At 43.6% G+C, this 25,364-nt stretch overlaps 1 protein-coding gene across 2 annotated transcripts; it reads right to left on the minus strand.

Annotated features, from left to right (window-relative positions):
* Positions 1-13,307: 13,307 nt before the first annotated feature.
* On the minus strand, positions 13,308-24,870 carry grb7 (growth factor receptor bound protein 7). Of its 2 annotated transcripts, none has more exons than XM_079293132.1 (15): positions 24,800-24,870; positions 22,887-23,108; positions 21,854-21,980; positions 19,204-19,360; positions 18,980-19,101; positions 17,779-17,853; positions 17,056-17,193; positions 16,820-16,930; positions 16,384-16,482; positions 16,199-16,282; positions 14,524-14,640; positions 14,316-14,373; positions 13,764-13,851; positions 13,550-13,643; positions 13,308-13,464 (listed from the first exon to the last, which is right to left on the minus strand). In XM_079293132.1, the coding sequence occupies exons 2-15, from the start codon at positions 23,051-23,053 to the stop codon at positions 13,318-13,320; spliced, it is 1,584 nt and encodes a 527-aa protein (XP_079149258.1). In that variant the 5' UTR covers positions 23,054-23,108; positions 24,800-24,870; the 3' UTR covers positions 13,308-13,317. The 2 variants fall into 2 exon arrangements, with proteins under 2 accessions (XP_079149258.1, XP_079149257.1); XM_079293131.1 differs by having other exon boundaries at positions 13,764-13,854.
* Positions 24,871-25,364: the final 494 nt, after the last annotated feature.

Consider the following 25,364-nt stretch of genomic DNA (forward strand, 5'->3'; position numbering starts at 1 on the left):
CGCCTCCTCTTAATGTGGTAAAAACACTCACAAACCTGAAAGCTGCCGTTCTACACACGGTCAGTACTGTCCCTCCTCACAGTCCAGTGCACACCCCATAACAAACACCATGCGTGTGTTTGTGCAGACAATTAAACAAATTCAGTGCGATTGGTGAGACGTGGTCTCGTTCACTGGTGCAGAGGACATTAAGCGAGCTCACGTCACTGTTCAGACATTAGCAGACCTCAGGTCGTTATCTGCACTTTGTGTCCAGCGACTGTCGATCGGCCGCTGCTGAGGAAAATGTGATGCAGAGGTTCACAATTAAGCTGATTTCCAACAGAGGAGAAGAAGCAGCGTCTCTCTCTTCTCTCTCTGCGCTGCTTTCCTTCCACTTGTACACAGCTTCATGTGAAAATACTGATGACTGAAGCATAAAAAGGTTTTATCCTACTTTTCATTGTCAGACCGGTTTTATTTTCCCTCCAGGCCTTTTGCAAATCATTCGTCTTCATACTGAGGGTTTCGCCTGCTTTTCTTTTTAGAAAAGACTAAATCTGCCTGAGCAAGCAATGCTATATGACATCCACCATCATCTGTCCTCCAACAACAACAACAAGCAGTATTATCTCTTCAATGATCCTCTATTCTCTGATTTAATTCCTCACGTGTTTCTCTGATGTCTGACCAGAAGAAATATGAGTTTCGTGTGAAAGATGGCGTCTCCACATTTCTCTGTCTCCTAAAAATGACGTTCCAATCACCCAAAACTAATTACGTTTCTATGGAAACGTACGTTTGCTTTTGACGTTTTACAGATAGGTTTTAAATGAGTCCACAAAGGTCCAGGTGTGGAGGGGGTTTGGTTGGTGGAAGAGTCAAAATACAAAGTTTTTTGCTTTGTTTTACATCACAACGTTTGAAACTGTTTTTTAAAACTGTTTCAAACGGCTTTGAAATACACAAGACTTTCACGCAGGAGACGGCTGTTCGTGTCCTGTGTGAAACAGAGTAGATTTGTCGTGTTTTGTCTTGTTTGAATTCACAACGTTGCCGACGTGTTGAAGAGAACGTAATCCTGGAGAAAACACGTTTTCCTTGAAAGGTAGTTGAGCGTGCGGTGTAGTTGTAGAGGAAAGTGATGTTGTAGAAACAGAGTTGTACAAACGTCCTGCTGTTTGTCAGCAGCTTGTAAGAGTTAATTGAGATGCACTCGAGGGCCAAAGCCGGTCAAGTCGATCCAATTTTAAAGCGGATGGAACGATGCGTCCTATAAATAAATAAACACATGCGTTCTGGTGCTTTTCAACCGGATATCACGACTCTCTGGCAAAACATCTAAAAGTATTTTGACCGTCTTTCTTTGGTTCCAGAGGAATAAATTAAACAACACACGCAGACCGACTGCCAAGATAGTGCTGGGTCTTTACAGAGCCAGAGGGAGGCAAATGAAGACATTTATTGTTAATAACTCTGCTGTGATGCAGCCTCAATGTTTCACTGCTATCTGTGAGAGACGTTGTTTAATTATACACTAAACTCTCACCGAGTCTGCAGCCATTAAAGCCCTCTGATAATAAGAAACGACTACATGCATCCTCCTCATTTCATATCAGTGAAACACGCTTCCAAGACAGTCGTGTCTTCTATAACAAAGATTATCTGCCACACTAACGACAACGATTCATGGCTCAGTGATGTTCCTGCAAAGTGGTCTGTTAAGCTCTGTTATTATTGTTATAATCAGATGTAGAACTTGTTAAAGATCTGATTTGAGGGATTTTAAAAACACACCAGTCAATACAAACAGACAGAATGAATGTATTTTAAACTTTTACTGCTGAAGATGTTGTCGTGTTGTGATGGAAGGATTTGTACTGAAATTAATTGGGACCAAAAAAAGCCGTTTTATGTACTTTAATATAAGTTATGAGCAGCATCTGTGTTTAAATAAATCAGTTCGTTGTAAACTAGAATTACCGCCTCGTGGTTGTATTCCTCCACCACGTCGGTCAAGTTGCAGTTTTTCATTATTAGCATGTGAATTCTTGATTCATGGCCAAACAAACGTGTTTTGTGACGTCACAGTGACCTTTGACCTTCCACCTCCAACATCTACTGCGTCCGTGTTTGAGTCCACGTGGACGTTTGTGCCTCCAGAGGAGTCACGGTCACCACAACTCACAACCCTGAAACATGAATAGATGGAGAGAAGCCTCCGGCTGTAGCGGAGGTATGAAACATAAATCCATAAATAAGTCAGAAGATAATCAATAAGAAGACGTGGACCAGCTCTAGAACCTTCATTAACCCTTAAAGAACAGAGCTGATCGTGTAAAATATGAACATCGTTCAAATAATGTTGTTGTGTTGAGAAATATTTAGTTTAAGTTTCTACATTCAGAAGACTTGAGGAGGAAAATTATTGTGTGTTTATTTATGCCCGTTTGAATACTTAATGACTGTTATATAATGATGTGTCGTTATTCTTTGTACTGGAACGTTTCTCTTCATAAAGGACATTTACACAAACGTCTTCATTCTCCTCCGACTCCTCAAACATCATGCCTTCTAAGTTTAAAGTACATTAGATCTGATTCGTCCCGTTACTGAACACTGATGATTCATTGATGCAATATTCTGTTTACGTCGGTTACTCGTCTGTCTCATGAGAAATATTGATGTTGTTTATAACTTTCTGCTGTTTTGTTTGTTTTGAAGTCAGTTATTTGTGCTTTTATGTGGAATCTTTTTCCTGCTTCTTTCTCTCTCTGAGGAGAGATTTAAAATGTCAATAAGGCTTTAATAAAATGTTAAGAGACTGAATGACCTACGTGTCCTTTTAGCTGAGGCTGTACATATTTTAGGGATGTGAAGGATTAGAAAACCCTCCAACACACGATGACAATAAGCAAAGGCACTCAGACACGGCGCAGCTCAAAGGGTTGAACTTCTACTTTGCTGTGAATTCGTCAGTCAGTCGAAGCTCCGACGCTTCCTCACACATCAGTGAAATGATGAAGCGTCGCTGCCGTCTCGCTGCTGCTCGGAACCAAAATTCCAGAAAAAAAAAATGTGAGTTTTGACTCCGACAAAAGGAGCCGACGTGGAGGATGAAGACGGAGTCTCTGAATGTCAGAGTGCAAAGAAAAGGCATCTCTGAGTCGACATCACCTTCACCTGGTGGCAACCGCATCAACGGGCCCTCTGATGTCGACAGCTTCCTCGCTCTCTGCCCTTCATCCTCCCTCCCTCCCTCTCTGTCTCCCTTCCATCTCCTTCCACATGTCAACAAGTTTGATCCGGCTGACATGGGAAAACTGACGTTTGGCTGCTGCTCTCTGACAGATCCTCTACGCCGTCTCTTCTCTTTTATTGCTCCACAGTCACTTGTGATTCCAGCATGTTTGTGTTTGTCCTCCTCCTCCTCCTCCTCCTCCTCCTCCTCCTCCTCCTCCTCCTCCTCCTCCTCCTCCTCCTCCTCCTCCTCCTCCTCCTCCTCCTCCTCCTCCTCCTCCTCCTCCTCCTCCTCCTCCTCCTCCTCCTCCTCCTCCTCCTCCTCCTCGGGAGCTGAGGAAGGGCTTCTGTCATTGAGGTGACACGACTCTCAGTCATGCGGCACAAAAGAGATAAGTTTGAGTATTCTGTGTTCTGTTGCAATGTCATCCTCTCAGAGACGGCGGCGCAGGATGACGAGCCTCGTATCGGAGCCGTGTTACATTTTAGCGAGCTGGATTATTTTCCTCCTAAATCTTATCTCCCGACGGGTCTCTCTGACACAGATGTGTGCGGCGTGCAGAGAGGAGGGCATCATGTGAATCAACACAGATTAAAGATAGTGAAACCTCCATTTTGCCCCTCTGCAGCCAGCTCCCTCTGCAGTAGAACCCGTCTGTGAAGAAGAGTTTTATAGAAGAAATAAACACCTTCTCACTGCTGCAGGAGTAACATTACACCCGCTGCTCGATGAGAAAGGGTTTTAACCAATCTTCCAAGTTGTGGCTGTATTAATTAATCAAAACATTTCTCCTTGATTGTCGTCTGTGAAGATATAGAAGGATTGAAAGTGTTTAAACAAGACAAACGCATTAAACTTACCAGAACAATAAACAGGTTAAAGTCGTCAGCTATCGTTTTCATCATGCAGGTTAAACGAGTTTGAGTTCGACAGACATCTTTTAGAAAGTGGATGTGGTTTAAAGACCGCGAACAAATCATGAATTGTATTAACTGGATTACATTTTGAGGTTTTTGTTGTTTGTTTGTGGTTTAAATACACAGCTGTAGTATTCCTCTAGAGGAAACAGTGAAGGTATCCTGTACTTGTTATAAACACACCTGAGTTAACAGGACTGCCCTCACTCCTAATGCCTCACAAATTAAACATTATTAATGATATGCACAGCTCAACCTAAATCTTTCACACACTTTAACATCTGAAAAACACGGATTTTGAGTTGCAAATTGGTTGTTTTTTTGCAGTCACAGCTGCTCGCTTGTCTTCCGAGTGGACATCAAATGCTTCTGTATTCATAAACCGCTCGATTACATCCAGGAAATCGTCACTCTTTCCATCGCTCTGACCGACAGCAATAAATATCCTTCAATAGCCTCTTTCATGCTGCCCCAGATGCACCGAGAGCCAGAACATCGTCCACACAGCCAGCAAACAAGCAGAGCTGCTGCCGGACGCAACCGACACCAGCTCACACCCCCGTAGTCCCGGCAATACCTGCACGATCAAACGCTGCTCAGAGCACACTTCTGACATCGAGAAACAGGCTGCGGCACTAAAACAGATGATTCTAACAGCATAACTCAATCAGAGGCTCTTTTCTCAAATCAAAGCAAATTAAAAACAACTTATGAGGCGCGTCAAGTGTCCCACATTTTAAACATTCACACAACATGTGCCAAAGATGTACTTTAACTCAACTGCATCTTTCAGACACGGACGCGGGCAAAGAGACAGATGTGCAGCATCACACTGAGGTGGAGGAGCCAGATGTGGAGGTTTCCCAGCAGCGTCACTCAAGTTAAGAAATACCTGCAACTACAGAACGGACGGAGAGAGAGAGGACATGCCTGGGAAGGAGGAATTGCCCATTCTCCGCCTCGATGCGCCCGTTCACCGTCCTCTTTTCACCGCGCCGACACTTTCTCTCTTATCTTCTTTACGAGCTCTTCTTCTTCTCCCATTCGCTCTTCCTCCTCCTCCCTTACTGTTCCTCCAGGTTTATCCCTCTTCTTCCCAGCGCGTCCATGCCTCAGCTGTGTGTGTGTGTGTGTGTGTGTGTGGGATACACTGAGAGGCGCTCCTAACCGTGTCTTAGCATGGCCACTGAGTAAACTCATGTTTTATGGATGCGGACCCCCCCTCCCCGCGCTGCCTCTCTTAAAGGGCCAGCGTCAAAAAACCCTCCGATCCGGCTGCTGCCTTTGATCTCCGCGGCCGTCGTCAGACGCAATGAATGTCGTCCGTGGGAATATACTGAGGAGCTGAGGAGAGGAAGCCATTGATGGAGGGATGAAAAGGAAGATGGGAACAATTTTTTAAATGCAGATGTTTCTTTGACACTTTTTCTTGCAGACAAACTAACAGCGGCGATGATTTATGAATGCCAGCGAGCAAAGCGTGGAAGAGTAAAAACACTGATATCGTGACCGCTACGGTGTGTGTGTGTGTGAAGGTGGGTGTGTCCACAACCGAGGATATTGTCAAAGTAGATCCAGCACCAGCTGTAATTCAATCCTCAGGTGAAGGCCATAAATTAATGAGACAGAGTGTGTGTGTGTGTGTGTTCAGGGTCACAGGAGCCGTATGTCATGCACACTATGACACCTGATAACTGGATCTCTCCGTGGAGGAGAGTGAGGGAATGTTTGGTCACCACAAAACGGGATTAAAGAGGAAAAAGAAGAAGAAGATGAGCTGATCTCAACAAAGCGACCACCAGACGAGAGTTCATCTCTGCATCCGGACAAATAGAAAGACGGCGGCGACACGGAGTCCAGTTTGTTGCTCGGTGGCCTGAACTGGCTTGCTGGTAAATAAAACATGTCGATAAATTAAAGATAGCGCTCTGCTGGGCCTTGAGAGTGAGGACGCTCCCGACCTCATAACGCTCCAGAGGGTCTCCTCTTCTGCCCTTGAGGGACTACACACACACACACACACACACACACCTTGCTACAGGTGGGTAATAGACAACATATATCAGGATGATGTGTGCTCAGTCTCAGTTTCTCTCTCCTGGATTCTTGTCGAGGATCATTATTATTTTTTTATTTTTTTTTGCGAGGCGACATTCCTCGGCACGTTCCATTTAGGTGGCGAGGTAATTAACGCGCTAAGTCACAGCTCAGCGAGAGACCAATGGCGCCCTGAAGAGAGGAGAGGGGGTGTAATTAGGGAGAGAAGTGGGTGAGGTGAGGGAGGAAGGTGAATGTCTGGGCAGGACGTTTAGTCCACATTTAGCGGGGAGACTATTTTGATCATCGATTGATCTGTCGGTTGTTATTTGTACGATGTTTTTACTTCGTTCTTTCCTGTTTACCTTGGTTATGTCAAGATGGTGCCTCGTATCATAGTATTAAAAACAAAAACACGAACAATTAATTAAATAAGTGGACATTAGGGATGCAGCCATGGACTAAGAAATAAAGTAGAATATTTTTACTATTTCTCTCATTTTTTTGTAGTTTTAATAGTAATTTTTTTTAATTTCACTTATATATGTTAGCATGTAGTCTTGTTAGTGCCCGATTTATTTTCTCTTTGGACATCGAGTTACATTACTTGAATGGAAATCTATAAATGTATTATTATTAGATATTTGTCAAGTAATTTTCTGTCGTGAAGAAACTGTCTGACTAACGTCATGAAACATTCCAAAAACTCCAATTAGTTTCACGATCTTTTCCTGAACCTAACTAAGTATTTCACGATCATTTAATAAACTTAACTAAGTATTTCACGATCTTTTCCTAAACCTAACTAAGTATTTCACGATCTTTTCCTGAACCTAACTACGTATTTCACGATCTTTTCCTAAACCTAACTAAGTATTTCACGATCTTTTCCTGAACCTAACTAAGTATTTCACGATCATTTAATAAACCTAACCAAATACTTGGTTAGGTTCAAGAAAAGATCGTGAATACTTGGTTTGGTTTAGGAAAACATCGTGAATACTTGGTTAGGTTTAGGAAAACATCGTGACTACTTGGTTAGGTTTAGGAAAACATCGTGAATACTTGGTTCGCTTAACTTTTACAAACGTAGTTTTGTATTTCGGTGATTTTGAGTCGAGCCCAACCGTTCTGAAAACAGAGGTCGGTGATGGAAACAGACATCGGTCTGAATGCGACAAAGCAGTTTTATTTATTTTTTGTAGTCAATGCACTGATGTATATGTGCATGCTGCAGATATGGGTACTGATCCTAATATTCTAAACGTTATTTGTATTCTGTGTTGTGTTTTCTCTCTGTCCTCGAGCTTGATACGAGCTTTGCTTCTGGCCTCGGATGCTTTGGTACCGAATAATTGTGCACAAGAACTCAAACTTTCTCAAATTACCTTCACTGAAGGTTTGTTTTCATGCTCATTGTATATTTATCTTCCTTTATTGCAAAGCACTTTGTACCGTATTTCTTGAATGAAAGGTTCTGAACTTACATCAGTAATAACTGACCTTTTTTTATCAAAACAAGAACACACACATATACATATTAATACATATTAACTAATTATGTATATATAATTAAAGCAGGGACCAAAAAAAGTCTTGTTTTTTCAATGCTTTCTGGAACCTCGAGTGGGTGGAAACACAAATGACTGTGATCCATTGACAACACGGATCAGTAGATTGCATCACTACGTTGTTTTAAATGTTTCATACATCATATCATCTCGTTTATTCACAGCTGTGCTACAGGCGGCCCTGAGCCTGTTGGGTAATGAGTATTAGTCGTTGGTCTTACATTCACGCTCGCGTACAGAATTGATTCAGACATAACGGTCTGGTCGGTTACAGCACTGAGCTTTAAGACCGGACCCGAACAGAACTTCTTTACGTCTCGCAGCTGGTCTTTCAGTCGAAGAAGAAGACTTTTGGTGGGAAAAGGAGGATGAAGAAAAGGACTTGAACCAGAATACAACAGAGGAGGAGAGCGCTTCAAAGAAAATCTAATTAAAGGAGTGCTTCGTAGTAATTGCATTCACACCTTGATACATTTAATTACCTGGAACCACAGCATCAAAAGCCTCAATCTCCTGCTGGAAAACACTGAAATACACTTTTAAACGCATTAAAACTCACATCATCGTGTCAAGCTGTTGATATATTACATCTGGTGAGTCTGTCATGGAATACTGAGAACGAGTGAGTCGACTGTCTTGAAATGAGACGTCTGGATTCTGCCGTCAAATGTCTTTTTGTTTGTCACTGGTGTGGTTTTAATTGTCTCGTTCTATTCTCGTCTTTCGCAACAATCAGGCAGATGTTTGCTGAAAGTAGGTCAGGGTAACACCCTGTTGTGTTCATGAAGATCTAGACCGACTGGACAGATTCCTTTTACGACCCTGCGGACATAATTTTAAAAAAGATTCAGAAAAACAAACGAAGAGACCACAGAGACGTCGCTGTAGACGTCGCTGACTTTAAACGTGGCTTGTTGACCCATAAATGTTTAAAATGAATGTAGTTTTGCCCTTTGGAGCTCCGCCAGACTGTCACAGATGATCAACAGCATAACCGGGACGCGACGTCTCCATAACCTAATGTACATTCTTAGCTGCTGGCGGCAGAATAAATTGGAGAACACTGTGAAGTCGGATGAGACGAAATGATCCTTTCATTGTAGAATGAATGAGTCTATACAAGAGCAGCTCAATAGTTTCTCCTGTTTTCCTCCCTGCAGCCCTGAAAACACACAAATCACTGATTTATAAGCTGGTTTCTGCTTCTTATTTGTTAAAAGAGCTCCTTTTAATTATTATTTTTTAAGAATTAGCATGTTTTCATTGTAATTAATTATTATAAATAATCTATGTTTCATGCCAGCTGCACATGGTGTCTGTGTGGACTTTTGCTGTTTGTTCTTAAATGCGTTTCTATGAATCTGTGGTCAGAGCTCCAGACAGCGACTGTTAATACTGCGACTAAACGTTGTTCTTGACATTTAGCAGCTCTGTCTCCGTGCACATCGCTCGACTGTTACACCAACGACGTGACCTTAAACCTGGCCTCGCCGTTTCACTACGCACCAACCAATCCGACTTCCTTTAGTCCTGATCCAGACACCTGGGCTTTAGGTATCAGACTCCCAAACAGCGTTAACACTGGAAGCTGCTGCAGCAGAGCTCAAACATCGACTCTGTGAATCAATCGGGGGGGAAATGTGCCAAACCAAAGGAAGGAGCTCCTTCACCTAACGTGAGTGGTTTCAGCCCAAAGCTACTCTCCACAAACACTTGTGTTATAACAAATAACGGTAAAGATTAACCCTCTAATAATCGATAGAACTACACCGTTTATCACAGTCAGAAGCTGTAAAAGTGTCATAGTCGTCATATTATCAGATTTTCAACGGTCCTTGAACACATCATGTGTGACCAACGCTTCCCTCAGAAAACTCAACCGAAACAAAGCTTAAATTTACAATATTTCATCACAAACATTTTATTCTACACGTTTCATTTAAACTTTTGCCCCAAATAAACCGTTTACTCTAAAAAACATGAAATTCTGAGCTCTTCAGTGAAACTATGGAGCCGTGATTGATTCATCTGAGACCAACAGCCGCATGACAACAATTCTTTCAGCTGAAGGCTCCACAATGAACGCAAGCATATCTTGCATTCGGCATTAAAGTTTTTAAAGCAAAGGGAACAGCCAACAGGACATGGGTGGAACAAATAAAAGGCCTCTAAAGCCTCTCGCCTTGTGAAGCTGTAGTTCATTACATTACAAGAGCAATATTCTGACTTTCATACTTTCCAATGAAAGCATTAACGTCAACTTCTACAATGTTTGGTCTTCTAGTGAAATATTGTTCTTCAACTGCTTCTCTTCTTAAACCCAGCAGCACGACTTTGATATTTCTGTGCAGATAAACATGTCAGTGAGAGTCTTTTTATCGCTATAATTCACCTGGAATAGTATCCATATATACGGTGTTATCTTTGCTTTGATATCTTTATGGCAAATGTCTGATTGGACTGTTAAGTTTTATGATGGGTTGTTGTTGAGATGCTCCCAATTAAAGGGCCATACACATGATTTACAAAAGTACAAGGTTCACCGACAAATAAACCGCACACAAGCTGCACTGCTACATTCATACTGATGTTACTGTTATCTTCATATTGGTACACACAGTCAATACACCAGCGTAAACCCTGACAGAGAATAAGTCGTTTTCTCAAATCGTTGGTCAATTGTTTTAACTATAAACTGTACGAGCTAACGGTAGCTAACGTTAGCTAACCACAGCTGAAACACAAGAAACAGACGCTAGCTTACCGTTAGCATGCTAGCTCGCTCATCCCGATGACGTCACAGAAATAAACTAAAGAAACTTATTTCTTAAGTTGGAGACAATTCGCTCCACTTTTCTTTTTTTCTGTCGTCTTTCAGCCGCGAATTAAAAATTAAAACTGCGGCATTTTTAGCCAATTTTCTTTATCTTGCAAACACTTCAACTGGTGCGCACACGTGGTGGTGTTCGATTTGTGTCACCTCACAGCTTCGCCGGGCGGTGATTACAATTTGTAATAAGTCAAGTTGTTTTGTTTTTATTCACTCCGACCGATTGTAAATAAAAGTAGAATTTTTAGCATAATGACACCTGACGTAATGTAAATGAATACAGTTTTTTTTATTTAACTATATAATAATGTGGAAATATAAGTAAAGATAAAAATACCAAAACAATTGAACGATAAATCCTTTTTATTTGTGGTGGAAGAAGTATCTTAAATAAAAATACTACCACAGGGTAAAATGAATCTATCGCATTTAGAATCTTACTGAAGTAAAAGTATCATCATCAGAAAGTACTTAAAGTAGAAAAATATAAAAGTAGGCCCATTATATTATAGGATTATAATTATTGATGCATGTGTTCATATCTTTAATGTAGCAGCTGGTGAAGGTGGAGCTCATTGAAACGACTATATACTGCTGGGTAGTTTAATAATATATATATATATACATATATATATATTTAATAGTTGATTTATGTTTTGTATTAATAATCAGATTTTGCAACGTAACTAAAGTTAGCAATGAAGTGGAGTTACACGAATAATGTTTGCTGTAGATGTAGAGTAGAAGTAAATAAAAGTAGCATAAAATAGAAATGTGTTTCATTAAATTGAAAAGATGTAAGACGATGTGAATATAAACAGAATTTAGTTAAATATAAAACGGGACGGTTCATTCTGTCAGTGATCAAACGCACACATTAATAACTGAGCTGCACATTCATTCATGAGCTCTTCTTTGACCCATATGTATTCTGTTCCTTTCACCCTCTTAATTTACCTGGCCAGACAAGCCCCCCCCCCCCCAAAAAAAAGATGAAAAAATGGTGTTACCATAGCAACTCCATCCACAGAGAAGGACTGCAGCGCACACACACTAGTGCAGAGAGAGTAGGTCAGTGGCTGAGGATCCACAATAACCTCCAGGCTGCCTTTCATGTTGCTCCACCAATCAGCTCCGTCAGGACTCAGTCCAGGTTCTTTTAGTTTTGGGCCGATTATGGTTTTATAATCAGACTTGAAGTCAGGCAGGGCAGCACTTCCTCTGCTTAGTGTTGAGATACTGTTTCCACTAAAAGAGTTTCAATATTTCTGTTCACCCAGTTGTGAAATGGAACTCAATGTATAAGCAGCATAACTATTGATTTTATGCTACTTTATACTTCTACTTCACAACATTTCACAGGCAAATGTGTATAATGCAAGGAAGACGCACAGTTAGTGATGTGCACTAATGGGACATGAATATATACACAGATGGAGAGGAGATCAGTGTGTGATAGGAAGTCTCTCCATAGTTCAGGCCTGGAGCAGCATAACTAGGGGATGGTTCAAACCCGAGCCGGCCCCGAGTATAAGCCGTGCAGAGAAGCTAATACAGAAGAAATATGATCTTAGACTTTTTCTTCTACATTTATGTAGAATACTCATGTATTTTATTTAGACTTTTCTCCTAATGCTTGCATTTTGTGTGATAACTCTACATCAAATAATTGTTTCAATAAAAGCATGGAGACGTTGCGGAGGGGATCTCTTGCATACATCGACAACAGTTGATATTTATGAAAATTATGTTTAATATGAAACAGTTTATTCAAAAATATAAAACTGGTCTGAAAATGACACAAAACATTGCGAGTATGTGTAAAACTAACAAACCCTGTTTAGTAAAAATAAAAAAGACATTCTAAGAAATACATCTTCATGATAAAAAGCAAACAGTGCAAATATTCAAAGTAAAAGAAAACACAACCACGGAGAACAGAAAAGGTCAGAAACACTTGATTTTACAGGTGCGTCATTGCCAAAGAAGTTACCTGGAATGAAATATGTAATTCGGTTTTACTTCGATTTATAATTGTAGACTTTGAAGGTTTAACGTTTTTCGCTGTACTTTGAAATCGGCAGGAAAATTACACAGGCCTGTAGAATAAAGTGTTACCAAAAAACAACAAGAACTTGGTTTATTTTCTCCCAGAACTTTAACCAGATCTTATAGTCTTCCTCAATAAGCGACAACGTAAAAACCCTCATAAAACCTGTTTGCATTCATACATTTGGTCATTTAAACGCAGTTCCCCTTCACCATCATTGTGCAAATACAGCGATGAAAGTTTTCCAAAACCACAAAAGATTGTTTTTAAGGCAAAGGTGACAAAGTCAACGTACGAAACAGTCGGAGGAGTTTGCATGCTACACGATTGCAACCTGGGTTATTTCCATGATTATAATATCACAATGTAAAATATTAAAGTGTTCATTTCTTTACACCAGCTGGAAAAAGACAACAAGCTTAGACTCAGAGCGCCCTCTGGTGGCGACAGTCGCTCAGTGAGATCTGGTGAAAAGAACACAATCAGACGAATCTCATCACACCGTGGCTGTGATGTGGATCCGGGTCAAAGTGCACCGCAAGTGTGTCCAGTGGGGGGGGGGGGGGGGGGGGGCTTCGTTAGTTAAAAATTAAAATACTAAAGACTGATTACACGTCTTACAAACCCCCCAAAGAGAGTTGTGTGTGTGTGTGTGTGTGTGTGTGTGTGTGTGTGTGGGGGTGGGGGGGGGCTCACAGAGCCACACAGACACAGGGGTGTTTGAGGCAGACTGGGAGGATGCCCTTGTTGATCTGGTGGAAGTCCACCAGCTGCAGGAGGTCGATGAAGAGAGTCACGCCGTCGTCCATGGTGTAGTACTTCCTGCCGTCGTCCTCGCACTGCAAGAGACGATCACAGTTGGGATGCACAGTAAAACAAAAGGAGGCGCGTGTTGTTCCTTTAAGAGGACGAACGGGAACTCACAGGGATCACCAGGTAATGTTTGGTCTTCAGCTTGGAACACAGCGAGAGGACGAAGCACTGAGCGTGCTGCTGGCTCTCACGGATCAGGAACATCCTGCACACCAACGCACGTGAAACACTTTCACTTACTGTGAATAAGGAACTCAACCATTCAAAAAAGATGCATCCTTCAGAGTGTACAAGGTTGCGTTTTTACTGGATCTCGTCCACTCACCCGTCTACGAGGCCCTGCTTCTCTATCAGTCTCTGCGTCTCCTTTCTGGACACGCGACCATGAAACCAGGGCTGAGACTTGTGGATCGCTGCTAACAGAACAAACATATTAAGAGCCGGTGAGCGTTTCTCTTTTCTGACACATCTGGAATAGTGGCCAGATGATGCAGTCAGATGTCATATTTAAACATGGGCTCAAAAGCACAGAGGTCTCCTTTTCTTAAATAAAAATAAAGAAATTTAAAAAAAAAGCACGTTTCCTGAACTCATCTCTCCTCGTTTGTGGACTGATAGTTTGGCCGTCGCCATGTTATTTTTTAACCAGTGAGCAGGAAGTGACCATATTAGGACTGAGGAGGAGCGACGTAGCGACGCCATTTTCTCATAGACTTCTATACAATCCTCCATGAATGATTTCCTTGTCAAACATAAATAAGTGTGATAGAAAGCACCTCCTCACTTCCACCTTAGTGAGACTAGGATGTACAAACTGAGGAATGAGAAGAACCCTGGGCCAGAACCCCGGACCAGGTCTCCTCTCATGTGGACTCACAGGACAGTTTGGCTCCAGAGGTCAAGTTGGGCAGACTGCACCTCAGAGCTTCTCTCCTCTAAATCAGAGAAGAAGAAACAGAAACATCACTAAAGTGTACCCTCCTTAAAGAAGAAGTCTGGAGTATTAAACCTACTGAAGGACGAGTCCTAATCCCTCCTCCTTCCCTTCCTTCCTCCCTCCCTCCCTCCCTTCCTCCCTTCCTCACCCTCCAGGCTTGTCCCTCCTCCCTCTCAGCGCTCTGGGCCTCCATGGGGTTCTGGATGACCCGTCCTCCGGTCTTCCCTGAGAAGTCCATGGCCACCAGACTGGCCTCAGACTTTGACTGAAACAGACGAGAGTTTAAAACGTGAGTCGACGCTACAGAACTACGTCACGCGACCCGTGAGTCGACGCTACAGAACTACGTCACGCGACCCGTGAGTCAACGCCACAGAACTACGTCATGCGACCCGTGAGTCGACGCTACAGAACTACGTCACGCGACCCGTGAGTCGACGCCACAGAACTACGTCACGCGACCCGTGAGTCGACGCCACAGAACTACGTCATGCGACCCGTGAGTCGACGCCACAGAACTACGTCATGCGACCCGTGAGTCGACGCTACAGAACTACGTCATGCGACCCGTGAGTCGACGCCACAGAACTACGTCATGCGACCCGTGAGTCGACGCCACAGAACTACGTCATGCGACCCGTGAGTCGACGCCACAGAACTACGTCACGCGACCCGTGAGTCGACGCCACAGAACTACGTCACGCGACCCGTGAGTCGACGCCACAGAACTACGTCACGCGACCCGTGAGTCGACGCCACAGAACTACGTCATGCGACCCGTGAGTCGACGCCACAGAACTACGTCACGCGACCCGTGAGTCGACGCTACAGAACTACGTCACGCGACCCGTGAGTCAACGCCACAGAACTACGTCATGCGACCCGTGAGTCGACGCTACAGAACTACGTCACGCGACCCGTGAGTCGACGCTACAGAACTACGTCACGCGACCCGTGAGTCGACGCTACAGAACTACGTCACGCGACCCGTGAGTCGACGCCACAGAACTACGTCACGCGACCCGTGAGTCGACGCCACAGAACTACGTCACGCGACCCGTGAGTCGACGCCACAGAACTACGTCATGCGACCCGTGAGTCGACGCTACAGAACTACGTCACGCGACCCGTGAGTCGACGCCACAGAACTACGTCATGCGACCCGTGAGTCGACGCTACAGAACTACGTCATGCGACCCGTGAGTCGACGCCACAGAACTACGTCATGCGACCCGTGAGTCGACGCCACAGAACTACGTCATGCGACCCGTGAGTCGACGCCACAGAACTACGTCACGCGACCCGTGAGTCGACGCCACAGAACTACGTCACGCGACCCGTGAGTCGACGCCACAGAACTACGTCACGCGACCCGTGAGTCGACGCCACAGAACTACGTCATGCGACCCGTGAGTCGACGCCACAGAACTACGTCATGCGACCCGTGAGTCGACGCCACAGAACTACGTCACGCGACCCGACGCTACAGAACTACGTCATGCGACCCGTGAGTCGAAGCCACAGAACTACGTCATGCGACCCGTGAGTCGACGCCACAGAACTACGTCATGCGACCCGTGAGTCGACGCCACAGAACTACGTCACGCGACCCGACGCTACAGAACTACGTCATGCGACCCGTGAGTCGACGCCACAGAACTACGTCACGCGACCCGACGCTACAGAACTACGTCACGCGACCCGTGAGTCGACGCTACAGAACTACGTCACGCGACCCGTGAGTCGACGCTACAGAACTACGTCACGTGACCCGTGAGTAGACGCTACAGAACTACGTCATGTGACCCGCGAGGTGAACTCACTTTGACATCCACCAGTTTGGTTCCTTCCAGGTGTCTCGGGGCCGACTCTGATAACTGGTAGTTGGACTGGAGCTGCTTCCCGTACTGATCTCACACAAACACACAATAAATGATTTCACTCTCTAAACGACGATGAAGAATATTGTTGAAAAGCCGATGAGTGAAGACAGAAGAGGACCGGAGACCTTGAAGAGCCTGAAGGCCGACGTCCAACACGTTCGAGTCTGCTCGTTCTCAGCGCACAAGATCTTCAGGTCCTGGACTCGGAGCGGATTCCTGGAGGGCTGAAGAAACAACACGGAGTGAAGAGCAGCAGGAGATCCGTTCATCGTTAACAGGACCGCAACTAAAGAACCGAAACATCAACGCCGTTTGGTTCTGTAGGTTTCACAGAACAATGTACAGTGAAGAGGATATTCTAGATCCAAGAGGAACCGGACAGACGGGACTCACTCCTCTTTACTTAAGATTACATTAAACGAGTCTTTTGTTCAAAATGTACCAAAACTCTGTCAATGAGGTCGATGATAATGAGAATAAACCCTCGAAACGAAACAGAAATGTGGTTTGAATTGAGCTCAAACATTATTAATATCAACACTTATTATGTATAGATGTTACCTTAATGCAGAAGGTGAAGTCCGCTGGCGCTCCGTACCGTTTTCGGCTGTTCACCACCGTGTAAACGTTCAGATCGTCCAGATCAGCCACGTACTGCAGGTGTCGAGGCTCCTGCGCACACACACACACACACACACACACACACACACACACACACACACACAGCGTTCTTTTAAACCGTGTGTGAGATTTGAAAGGTCCTGCTGGTTCTGTGTTCTGGGACTCGACCCGCCAACCTTTGAGGATCCCTTGGTGGAGCAGTAGAGTCCGGAGCGGCGGAGGAAGTAGTAGACCTTCTTCCAGGACTTGCGACTGGGCTCTTTGACCTGCAGGAAGCCCTGGATCTCCGGACACGTCCCGGATCTCAGCAGGTTCTGAGGAACACAGAAGAACCCGTCAAGTTCTTTTACCCTCACGTGGACGGTTTCAGAGAAATGAAACTTTAAATGTGTGAGAAAAAGTAAATTCAATGCGAGTAAACTAATAAGGATCTGAGAGATAAAGCAGTGCAGCCGTTGACGCTGTACTTGTTCTCTTTTGTTATATTTGTTGAAATTCTCTTTAAATCCTTTAAAAGTATTTTTACCAACAATGACTACAATAGTTGTCCATTTTGTAATCAAAAGGAAATGTCTGTTGCTAGCTTATTAAGTGTGAGATGTAATGCTTTGCCTGCTTGCGTTTTAAGACTTTCAGACATAACGCGACATTAACGAGCATCATCTTTGGCGCCGGGAACATTTTTCACACTTTTCTTACATTTTACAGACAGAACGGGGAATAAAAATACAATATTTCAGGGAGGATTCTGTGAAAAATCTGATAAAACTGGAAATATATTCCATTTAGTTTACGAAAACTTGAACAATTAAGAGAAAAATGTAACTGATAATCAACAGGATTGATAAAAACATGAATAAATAGAATGGAGAGACTTTGGTGGCGTCGGTGAGACTCACCTGAATGAGATCCGATGACGTCATCCCCTTGGTGACGTCAGCGCTGTCGGAGATCATGCTCTCTGGGAAGAAGAGCTGAGGAAGAGGAAGGTTTAAAGACAGAGGATGAAGATGATGAGACTCACTGAGGATTCACACTTTGACTTAATTTAGAGGAAACGTACGACCTTAGTTTGAACAAAGTCACACATCACCTCACACGTTGGTCCGTTTTTAAAACCTTTACATTTAACAGACAGATTTAACAATATAATAATTCATAATGAAGCATTTTTCAAGGAGTATATTTGAGTTGGAGCACATTCCTAACCTTGTACAACACAGTTAAACCTTCAGACTTCAGCCGGAGCCGTGAACTCAACGTCTCCGCGTCGCGTTTGCATGAGGCGGTCGCTGCTCACGTGACAGTGAACCCGTGACACACGGAGGAAGGCTTCACTGTACAGACAGAACCAGTTCTCGTTGAGATCCGTCACGTCTGTTTCAACAGCGACGGACCAGCTGTGATGGAATGAAACACCCGGAGGCGTCGAGTCGATGTGTCTGCACCGGCACGCAACCCGCCCATCAGTCAGCGCAGTCGTGTGAAAGCTGACAGTTATTGTTGTCTGATGCTATTTGCAGAGTTTGTATTGTTGATGAGCTTTAACCTCTCACCGGTCTGTAGAATTAGACTTCAACATTCATCTAAGTCACCAAAGTACAGTGAAAGTGGGATGTTTTTGGTAGAGAGACCTGTCAATCACCGTGTAGCCCCGCCCTAAAGCATCCCCTGCTTTATGGTCTGTGTGACTCTAAATGGACCATAATGTACTAAATGAACATCATGCTGTGTTGAAGAAGACTTGAAACTAGAGATTGAGACATAAACTCATGTTTACAATGTTTACTGAGGTAATAAATCAAGAGAGAAGTAGAGTCATTTTCTATAGACTTCTATACAACCAGAGGAGTCGCCCCCTGGTGGACACTAGAGAGAATGCAGCTTTCCTACTACTGCAGCTTCAGAGCCAAGTTGCATGAATTATATAATCGTTTGTTTGTTGTTCTGACAGAGGCCTTGATTGTACCAGCTGTTGTGATTGCGTCTAAATGCTTTGGATCAATGGTCTCTTTCCTGAAGGTATGTTGCTGAGCAGACACTTAGAGACAGACGTGTGCGTTACAGAGTCGGGGACTGAACAAGAGTCGGGCTGCGTACCATCGGTTTCCTGAAGAACTCGTACTTGGCGTAGTTTTTGCAGAAACTGAACCTCGTGTCTCCTTTGAGTGACCAGGTCGCCTGAACCTCCAGCACGACCTCGTGGTCCTCCAGACATCTCTCTGGGGGGGGGGGGGGGGGGGGGGGGGGGGACAACACAACATCTCATGAGCCTTTTGTTTCTGCACCAGTTAGTAACGCTTCTCTGTTCTGCACAGTCGTACCCAGACCCAGCGTGGGGTGGAGCTCCAGCAGAGCCCAGTTCTGGTGATCGCTGCAGTGAGCCGTCTGGACCAACGTGTGACAAACCTCTCTGCTCGTCGCTCCTCCAGAAACCCACACCGACCTGCTGTGGCTGTCCTCGCCGCACACCTTGATCAGCTGATGGGAAAATACATTCATGTGTCCAGTCAACACCTGTGACGAACAAGGTGGTTCTACTTCTTTATGCAGATTATATTAAACGTGTTGCATTCCAAAGCGCTGAGTCGTTCACTTCTGCGACACGAAAAATAATAACGTGATCTTCATTTCAGTGGATTAATCCGCCGCTGAAAATAGTCCCCAAACAAATGCACTGTTTAAAAACTACAGTCAGCAGCTGTTTTAGTAAATGACAGACTTTTTGTGCAACTATTTTATACCGATGCATGCATACATGCATACATACACACACACACATATATACATACACACACTGTAGAAAATAAATGTATATATCTATGTAAATAAATGTATATATCTTTATATCTCTTTTATTTTATTCTTAGCTTTTTCCCCTACAGTATGTAAAGCGTCTCTGTGAATTCAAACGCTTGTTTTTTTTTTTTAAATCGTGAGTAACTGAATGAACGTCGGCTCTGCCAAGAATCTGTCAACCGCCGCTGCAGTCAGACGGGCGGTGGTGAAGGAGAGACGGCTCTTCACACTCTGGCTCTTCCAGTCCAGAGGTGACGTGAAATCACAGGTCTGCTGTGGAGTCGAGACAGAGACGTGTTCTGTGCATGTGATGAACGAGGCTGCTCTGTCACGCCAGACAGTCCGACCGGTCGGACGAGTGTCGACGTCAGCCGGGACAAACTACCCTCGACCGGAGGAGGAACATTCCTCCAGAGGGACCATGTCCGCTCATTCCACTTTGACTTCTGGCTTTACATTAAAGAGGGAAATCTCTCAGACATTATGAAAACACTACAAAATAGAAAGATTTCATTGATTATCTCAAACTGGTTTTATATCTCTAAATGCTGAGTCACACAGAGCAACGCTTTATTGAATAGAGAGGCGAGTGAAGGAACAATAACTTTACTTTAAACTCGTCGAATTAAAAACAACTCTTCTCGTGGGACGTTTGTTTGGTAACTCCCACTCAGTCCTGATAGAGTTCAACTCTTTTATTAATGACCATTTTATGTTGAAGAGAAATCCTTAAAAGTGCATTTAGAGTGATTTATTCACATGCAATACAATATTTATGACCATGGAACGAAGCATCGCGGTGCTTTCGTTGGCTCAGAACGAGCTCTTCATCTCGACATGAGGAGCGGCCGCTGTGTTGACGTACACACTTGATTTAAAACATAATTTGGTTGTTAAAAATGTGATAACATACACAATATCTGTTTTTAGACAATATTTAACCGGATAAGTTGAACTGTGCAAAAGAAAAAGGTTTTTCATATTTTTTTTTACTCGTCAACGAGTCAAAGTTCTAAACGCCGCTTTTTTAAAACGTCGCTCCACGTCTCTACGGTAGCCCAGAAGGGTCAAACCAAACATCGTCTACAGAGAGAGACTGTTTGCATCGTTACATTACCTGCAGGCCACCGTATTTTATATTGAAAGTTGAGTTTGAGGACGACAGTAATCGAACAGACTACGGTGCATATATTGTAAGGACAATCAGTTTAAAGCCGACTGAACTTTGTGTAAATCTTCAGACGCTGTGATCTAAAGAAACGGTGACGGGAGGAAATGCGTCCCAGCTCGTGATGCGTATCGTTAGAGTCTATACACGCTCGTACCCGTAGATACGGCTTGTGGGTTCGGTTCCTGAGCGATGCTCTCATCCGTTCTTTTTGATCGTTTGTGATAAATTGAAGCTACATGGACAGGTATATAGTGCGACTCTGTAAACACTGAGTTCAGAGTACCATCACTGCTCATGTAGAACCACAGGAGAGCGAGCGGGACGACGACACGCTGGAATCAACAGACGTGTTTATCCTAAATAAGGCGGCGTCGCACGGCAACACGGCCGTCAGTCACGGCCACGACCGAACTTCACCCGACGTTTCAGCAAACAGGTTGAAACACATCGAGAGGATCCGGTTGCTGATCCTCAGCTGTCAGACCCGTCAGCTCACGCAGGTGTGATGGGATTAACACAGAAGGTGAGATTCATCCAAACAAATACGCCGTAAGAGGATAAACTCAAGAAGAAATGGTGTGAACGATCAAAACCAACAACGTGTTCATCCGAACCCTTTGGTTCCCACTAAAGAGGGAAAACTTTACAAAGAGTTTCGACACATCACTTTAAAGAAGGCTCAGTAACTTCATAAACAGCTGGGCACTGTAGTTTTTAATCAAACATTACTCCAAAAAGGAGGAAACAGCACATTTGTAGGGGACTATTTTCAGTGGCGGATGAATACACGTTTGGCGACACAGACAGTTCTTGTAATAAGATGAATTCATTGTTGTTTTTTGGTCTGTGTGATTTTCTGACAGTAAGAATAACAGAATATTGACAGGCGTATCCATTCAATGTGGATCTACATTTTGAGAGGAATTAAAGTGTTAAAAACTGAACATTCAAACTGAACAGACTTCCTGTGGAGCTCCTGCTCACCAACGAGGCTTTAAACTCACATGTTTGTTGCTGGGCGGCGGTGGAAGAGAACCAACGAGCACCGGAGACTTCGAGGGGCTGCACAGCTCCGGAAACGGGTTCGGTATCGACGGCACGGAGGACGAGAAGGAGTCGACGCACGTCGGCCTGGAAAAAGATACAGAAACGAACAAAAGAACATTAAAAAAGGAGGTCAGCAGAAATCCAAAACTGACAAATGATCTTAATATAAATGTACAATTACAAGCCATTAAAACACAAGTCTGGTGATGTTCTGTATTTTTGAGCTCCATTAAAAACACAAACACTCACTAGAGCACTAAATGTGGATTCATCCGCCGCTGAAAATAGTCCCCAACAAACGCTCCATTTCCTGCTGTTTGTTTGATTAATAACTACAGTGAGCAGCCGATTAATGAAACTCCTGAACCTTCATTTAAAGTATAAAACTGTACATTTGTGAGCAGATTTAAAGTTGCGAGTCGTCAGTGAAGTCCGACAGTATCAGTAAACTAAGAGGACATTTGTTTATTCTCATTCCTCGCCTCCTGACCTCACCTCTCAGTGCATTAATCCGCCGCTGAAAATAGTCCCAAACAAATGAACCATTTCTTCCCGTTTAATTAAAAACTACAGTGTTTTTCACATTCTGGGGAAAAGACACTGATTGGAGCGCTTCAGTGTATTTACACTTTGTTATCCGTCTTGGCTGAATGCTGCATTTTCATATATTGTCATAAAATCAAGCCAGTTTCTAAATAATAACATTTAATTCGGATGTTTATCTATTTGACAGCATTGCATCGAGGAAACACCGATTTCTTTGTCTTCAGGACAGAAAAAATAAAACAAACTTAAACAATAAAGGAAGTGAAACTGAAACAAACGTTCTCAGAGAATCTCAGTTTTATCACTCGTGTCTTATCTGGTCGTCTCAACAGAAACCTATTTACACATCGGACGACTTTCGGTCTGAAGTGGAGCCACTGACTCGATTCAACATCCAGCTGGAGACGACTGTTGACTCATGTCCAGTGTGCGTGTGCGCGTTACCGGTTCACGTTGATGACGATGGGCTGCGAGCGTCTGATGGACGGAGACTGGTCCACTAGAGGAGCCAGAGAGCAAGAGGAGCCCAACAGCACCTCTGCTTCCTCAGACGTCTCCTTCCTCTCCGAGCCCTCGAACACTTCTTTCCAGGGACCTTCCACCTCCATCATGCTACCCGAGCAGGAAGCAGGAAGCAGGCCGATGATCAGCCTCCAAACCACCAGGCTGAGGAGACACACAGGAGCTTTGTTTACACTGGTGGAGTAACTAAGTACATTTACTCAACTACTGTATTTAAGAGGTGCAGCGGATCAGAGTCACGGATCAGCACAAAGACACTCTGAAGTCAGCAAACCATGAAAAATACGAAATGTTTCCCTTTAACTTGACTTTATAATCATTTAGTGTTTTATTTCTTCATATAAACACACAATTCAAATGATAAAGAAATAACAGTAAATGAAAAATACTTTGTTGTATTTAATCACATGCTGCATGTTTTACATTCAAACACACACACAGAGCAGCAGGTGTTTTCATGCTGTGTGTGTGTGTGTGTGTGTGTGTGTGTGTGTGTGTGTGTGTGTGTAAATCCAGTTTTCGTAATATCTCTCTGGCTCTGCGCCATCAAAAATCTATTTCAGAGACGACAGCGTGACTCAGCCGCGTTGTTCTGTAGCGTTGTGTTAATCTGAATTATATTTAAGCGACGCGGTCGTTTCATCACCGATGTCATCGTAGTTATCACGAACGTCCTGCAGACTGAAGCAACAACTCTGTTGTTAAACTCTGCACTTGTTTGTAGAAACTTAAATCCGACCTACAACCGGTTTCCTCGAGCCGACCAGACGGTAATAAAAGTGGAATGTCCCAGATGTCGGGCTGCAACTAGCAATTTAATTACACACTCATGCGACGATTGTGTTCTTTGGGGGATTAATTATCTCATTCGCTAATTCAAGAAGACGTCGTCTTCCGACCAACAACAGTCCTAAAAACAAGTTTAAAGTGAAATAAAAACAGTGAAGAAGAGGTTTCTGGTCGATTAAAAGGCTTTAAACAATTCATTAATTGTCAAAATGGCCACTTATGAACTCCAGTGGTCAGACACCTTTCTCTCATATGAGAGTATGATGTCATCACCAGTGATTTATGACTAAATATAAAGAGCTACAGAAATCTATATTTATCTGGTGATTATGTTCGTCATAATTTTGTGAAAACTTACCATCTCATGAACCCAACATTGTGTTCATCGAGCTTGTTTTTCAGCCCAACACTCCAAACTGAGTTTATGTGACAGAAGACGAAGAAAAGCATCAAATCCTCACAATCGACAATGACACCAGTAGAACCTGTGCTTGTTCTGCCTGATTAACGCATTTAAAACTAATAACTAACCTACTAAATCGCTGACAACACATGTATGTAGCTTGTTTAAAGGTATTAGTATGATCATAATTAGAGATATGTGTTCCTGAGATCCCACACTATGCAGTAGGTAAGTAGGCCAATGATGAGGGTCCTCCTGTATGTGGGTCACCTGAGACACGATCACACGTGCTGGAGGTCCACCTGAGACACGATCACACGTGCTGGAGGTCCACCTGAGACCCTCAGTTTATGTTAAGAAATGTTGGATTACTTTGTTCATCATCTCTCTGTTAGAGGAGGAACAGACAAACGCCTAAAATCCAGCATGTAGTCAAAGCGGCAAAACCTCACTAAGATAAAAGAATGAACTCCCATGACCTCAACAGCGCTCCGTCGACATTAAACTGCTTTAATTACGTCGACACCAACACAAAGATAAGTTCGGCTGCAACATCTCTTCTACTGACTGCACGTTTCGCGGTTAAAGTCCACCTACACCTGTCTGAAGCAGCTCGTTCGCTCCGGAAAGACACAGAACGTACCTGTGCGGTGAGTGCGGTCTGTCGCGCGGGTTTCAGCTGTCAGCCATCGCGTGAACCACAACATGTGAAGCGTTGTGTTGTTGGTCTGACGTGTGAACAGCACGCCGCGTCGCTGCTAATGTGCCAACAATTGTTACCTGAGTGGAGATGTGGGCGGGGCCTGTCCATCATGTGTGCGCTCTAAACCACGCCCCCTCACCTCACCGAGGCCGTTTGTAGGTCAATGGGTTCAAATGTATGACAGCGTGCGCGTGTACAGCTTCCGGGTTCATGTTCTTTTCAACATGAGTACATTTAGTACAAGTACTGCACTTTAAGTACAGCTTTGAGGTACTTATTTCTTCAGTACTTCTACTTCACCACAGTTCAGAGGCAATATATTGTACTTTCTACTGCACTACATGTTTGACTGCAGGATTGAAACAGATTAGTTATACACTAGTATTCTTACTTTAACTTAAATTTATATATATATATATATATATATATAAATATATATGCGCTCCTTGTCTCCATCTAGTGGTTGAACTGTTGACAAACTTGTTTTTCTTCACTAGACGAGTTT

The sequence above is a fragment of the Melanostigma gelatinosum genome (genome assembly GCF_949748355.1).
Source record: "Melanostigma gelatinosum genome assembly, chromosome: 21".
In the NCBI taxonomy this organism is placed as follows: domain Eukaryota; kingdom Metazoa; phylum Chordata; class Actinopteri; order Perciformes; family Zoarcidae; genus Melanostigma; species Melanostigma gelatinosum.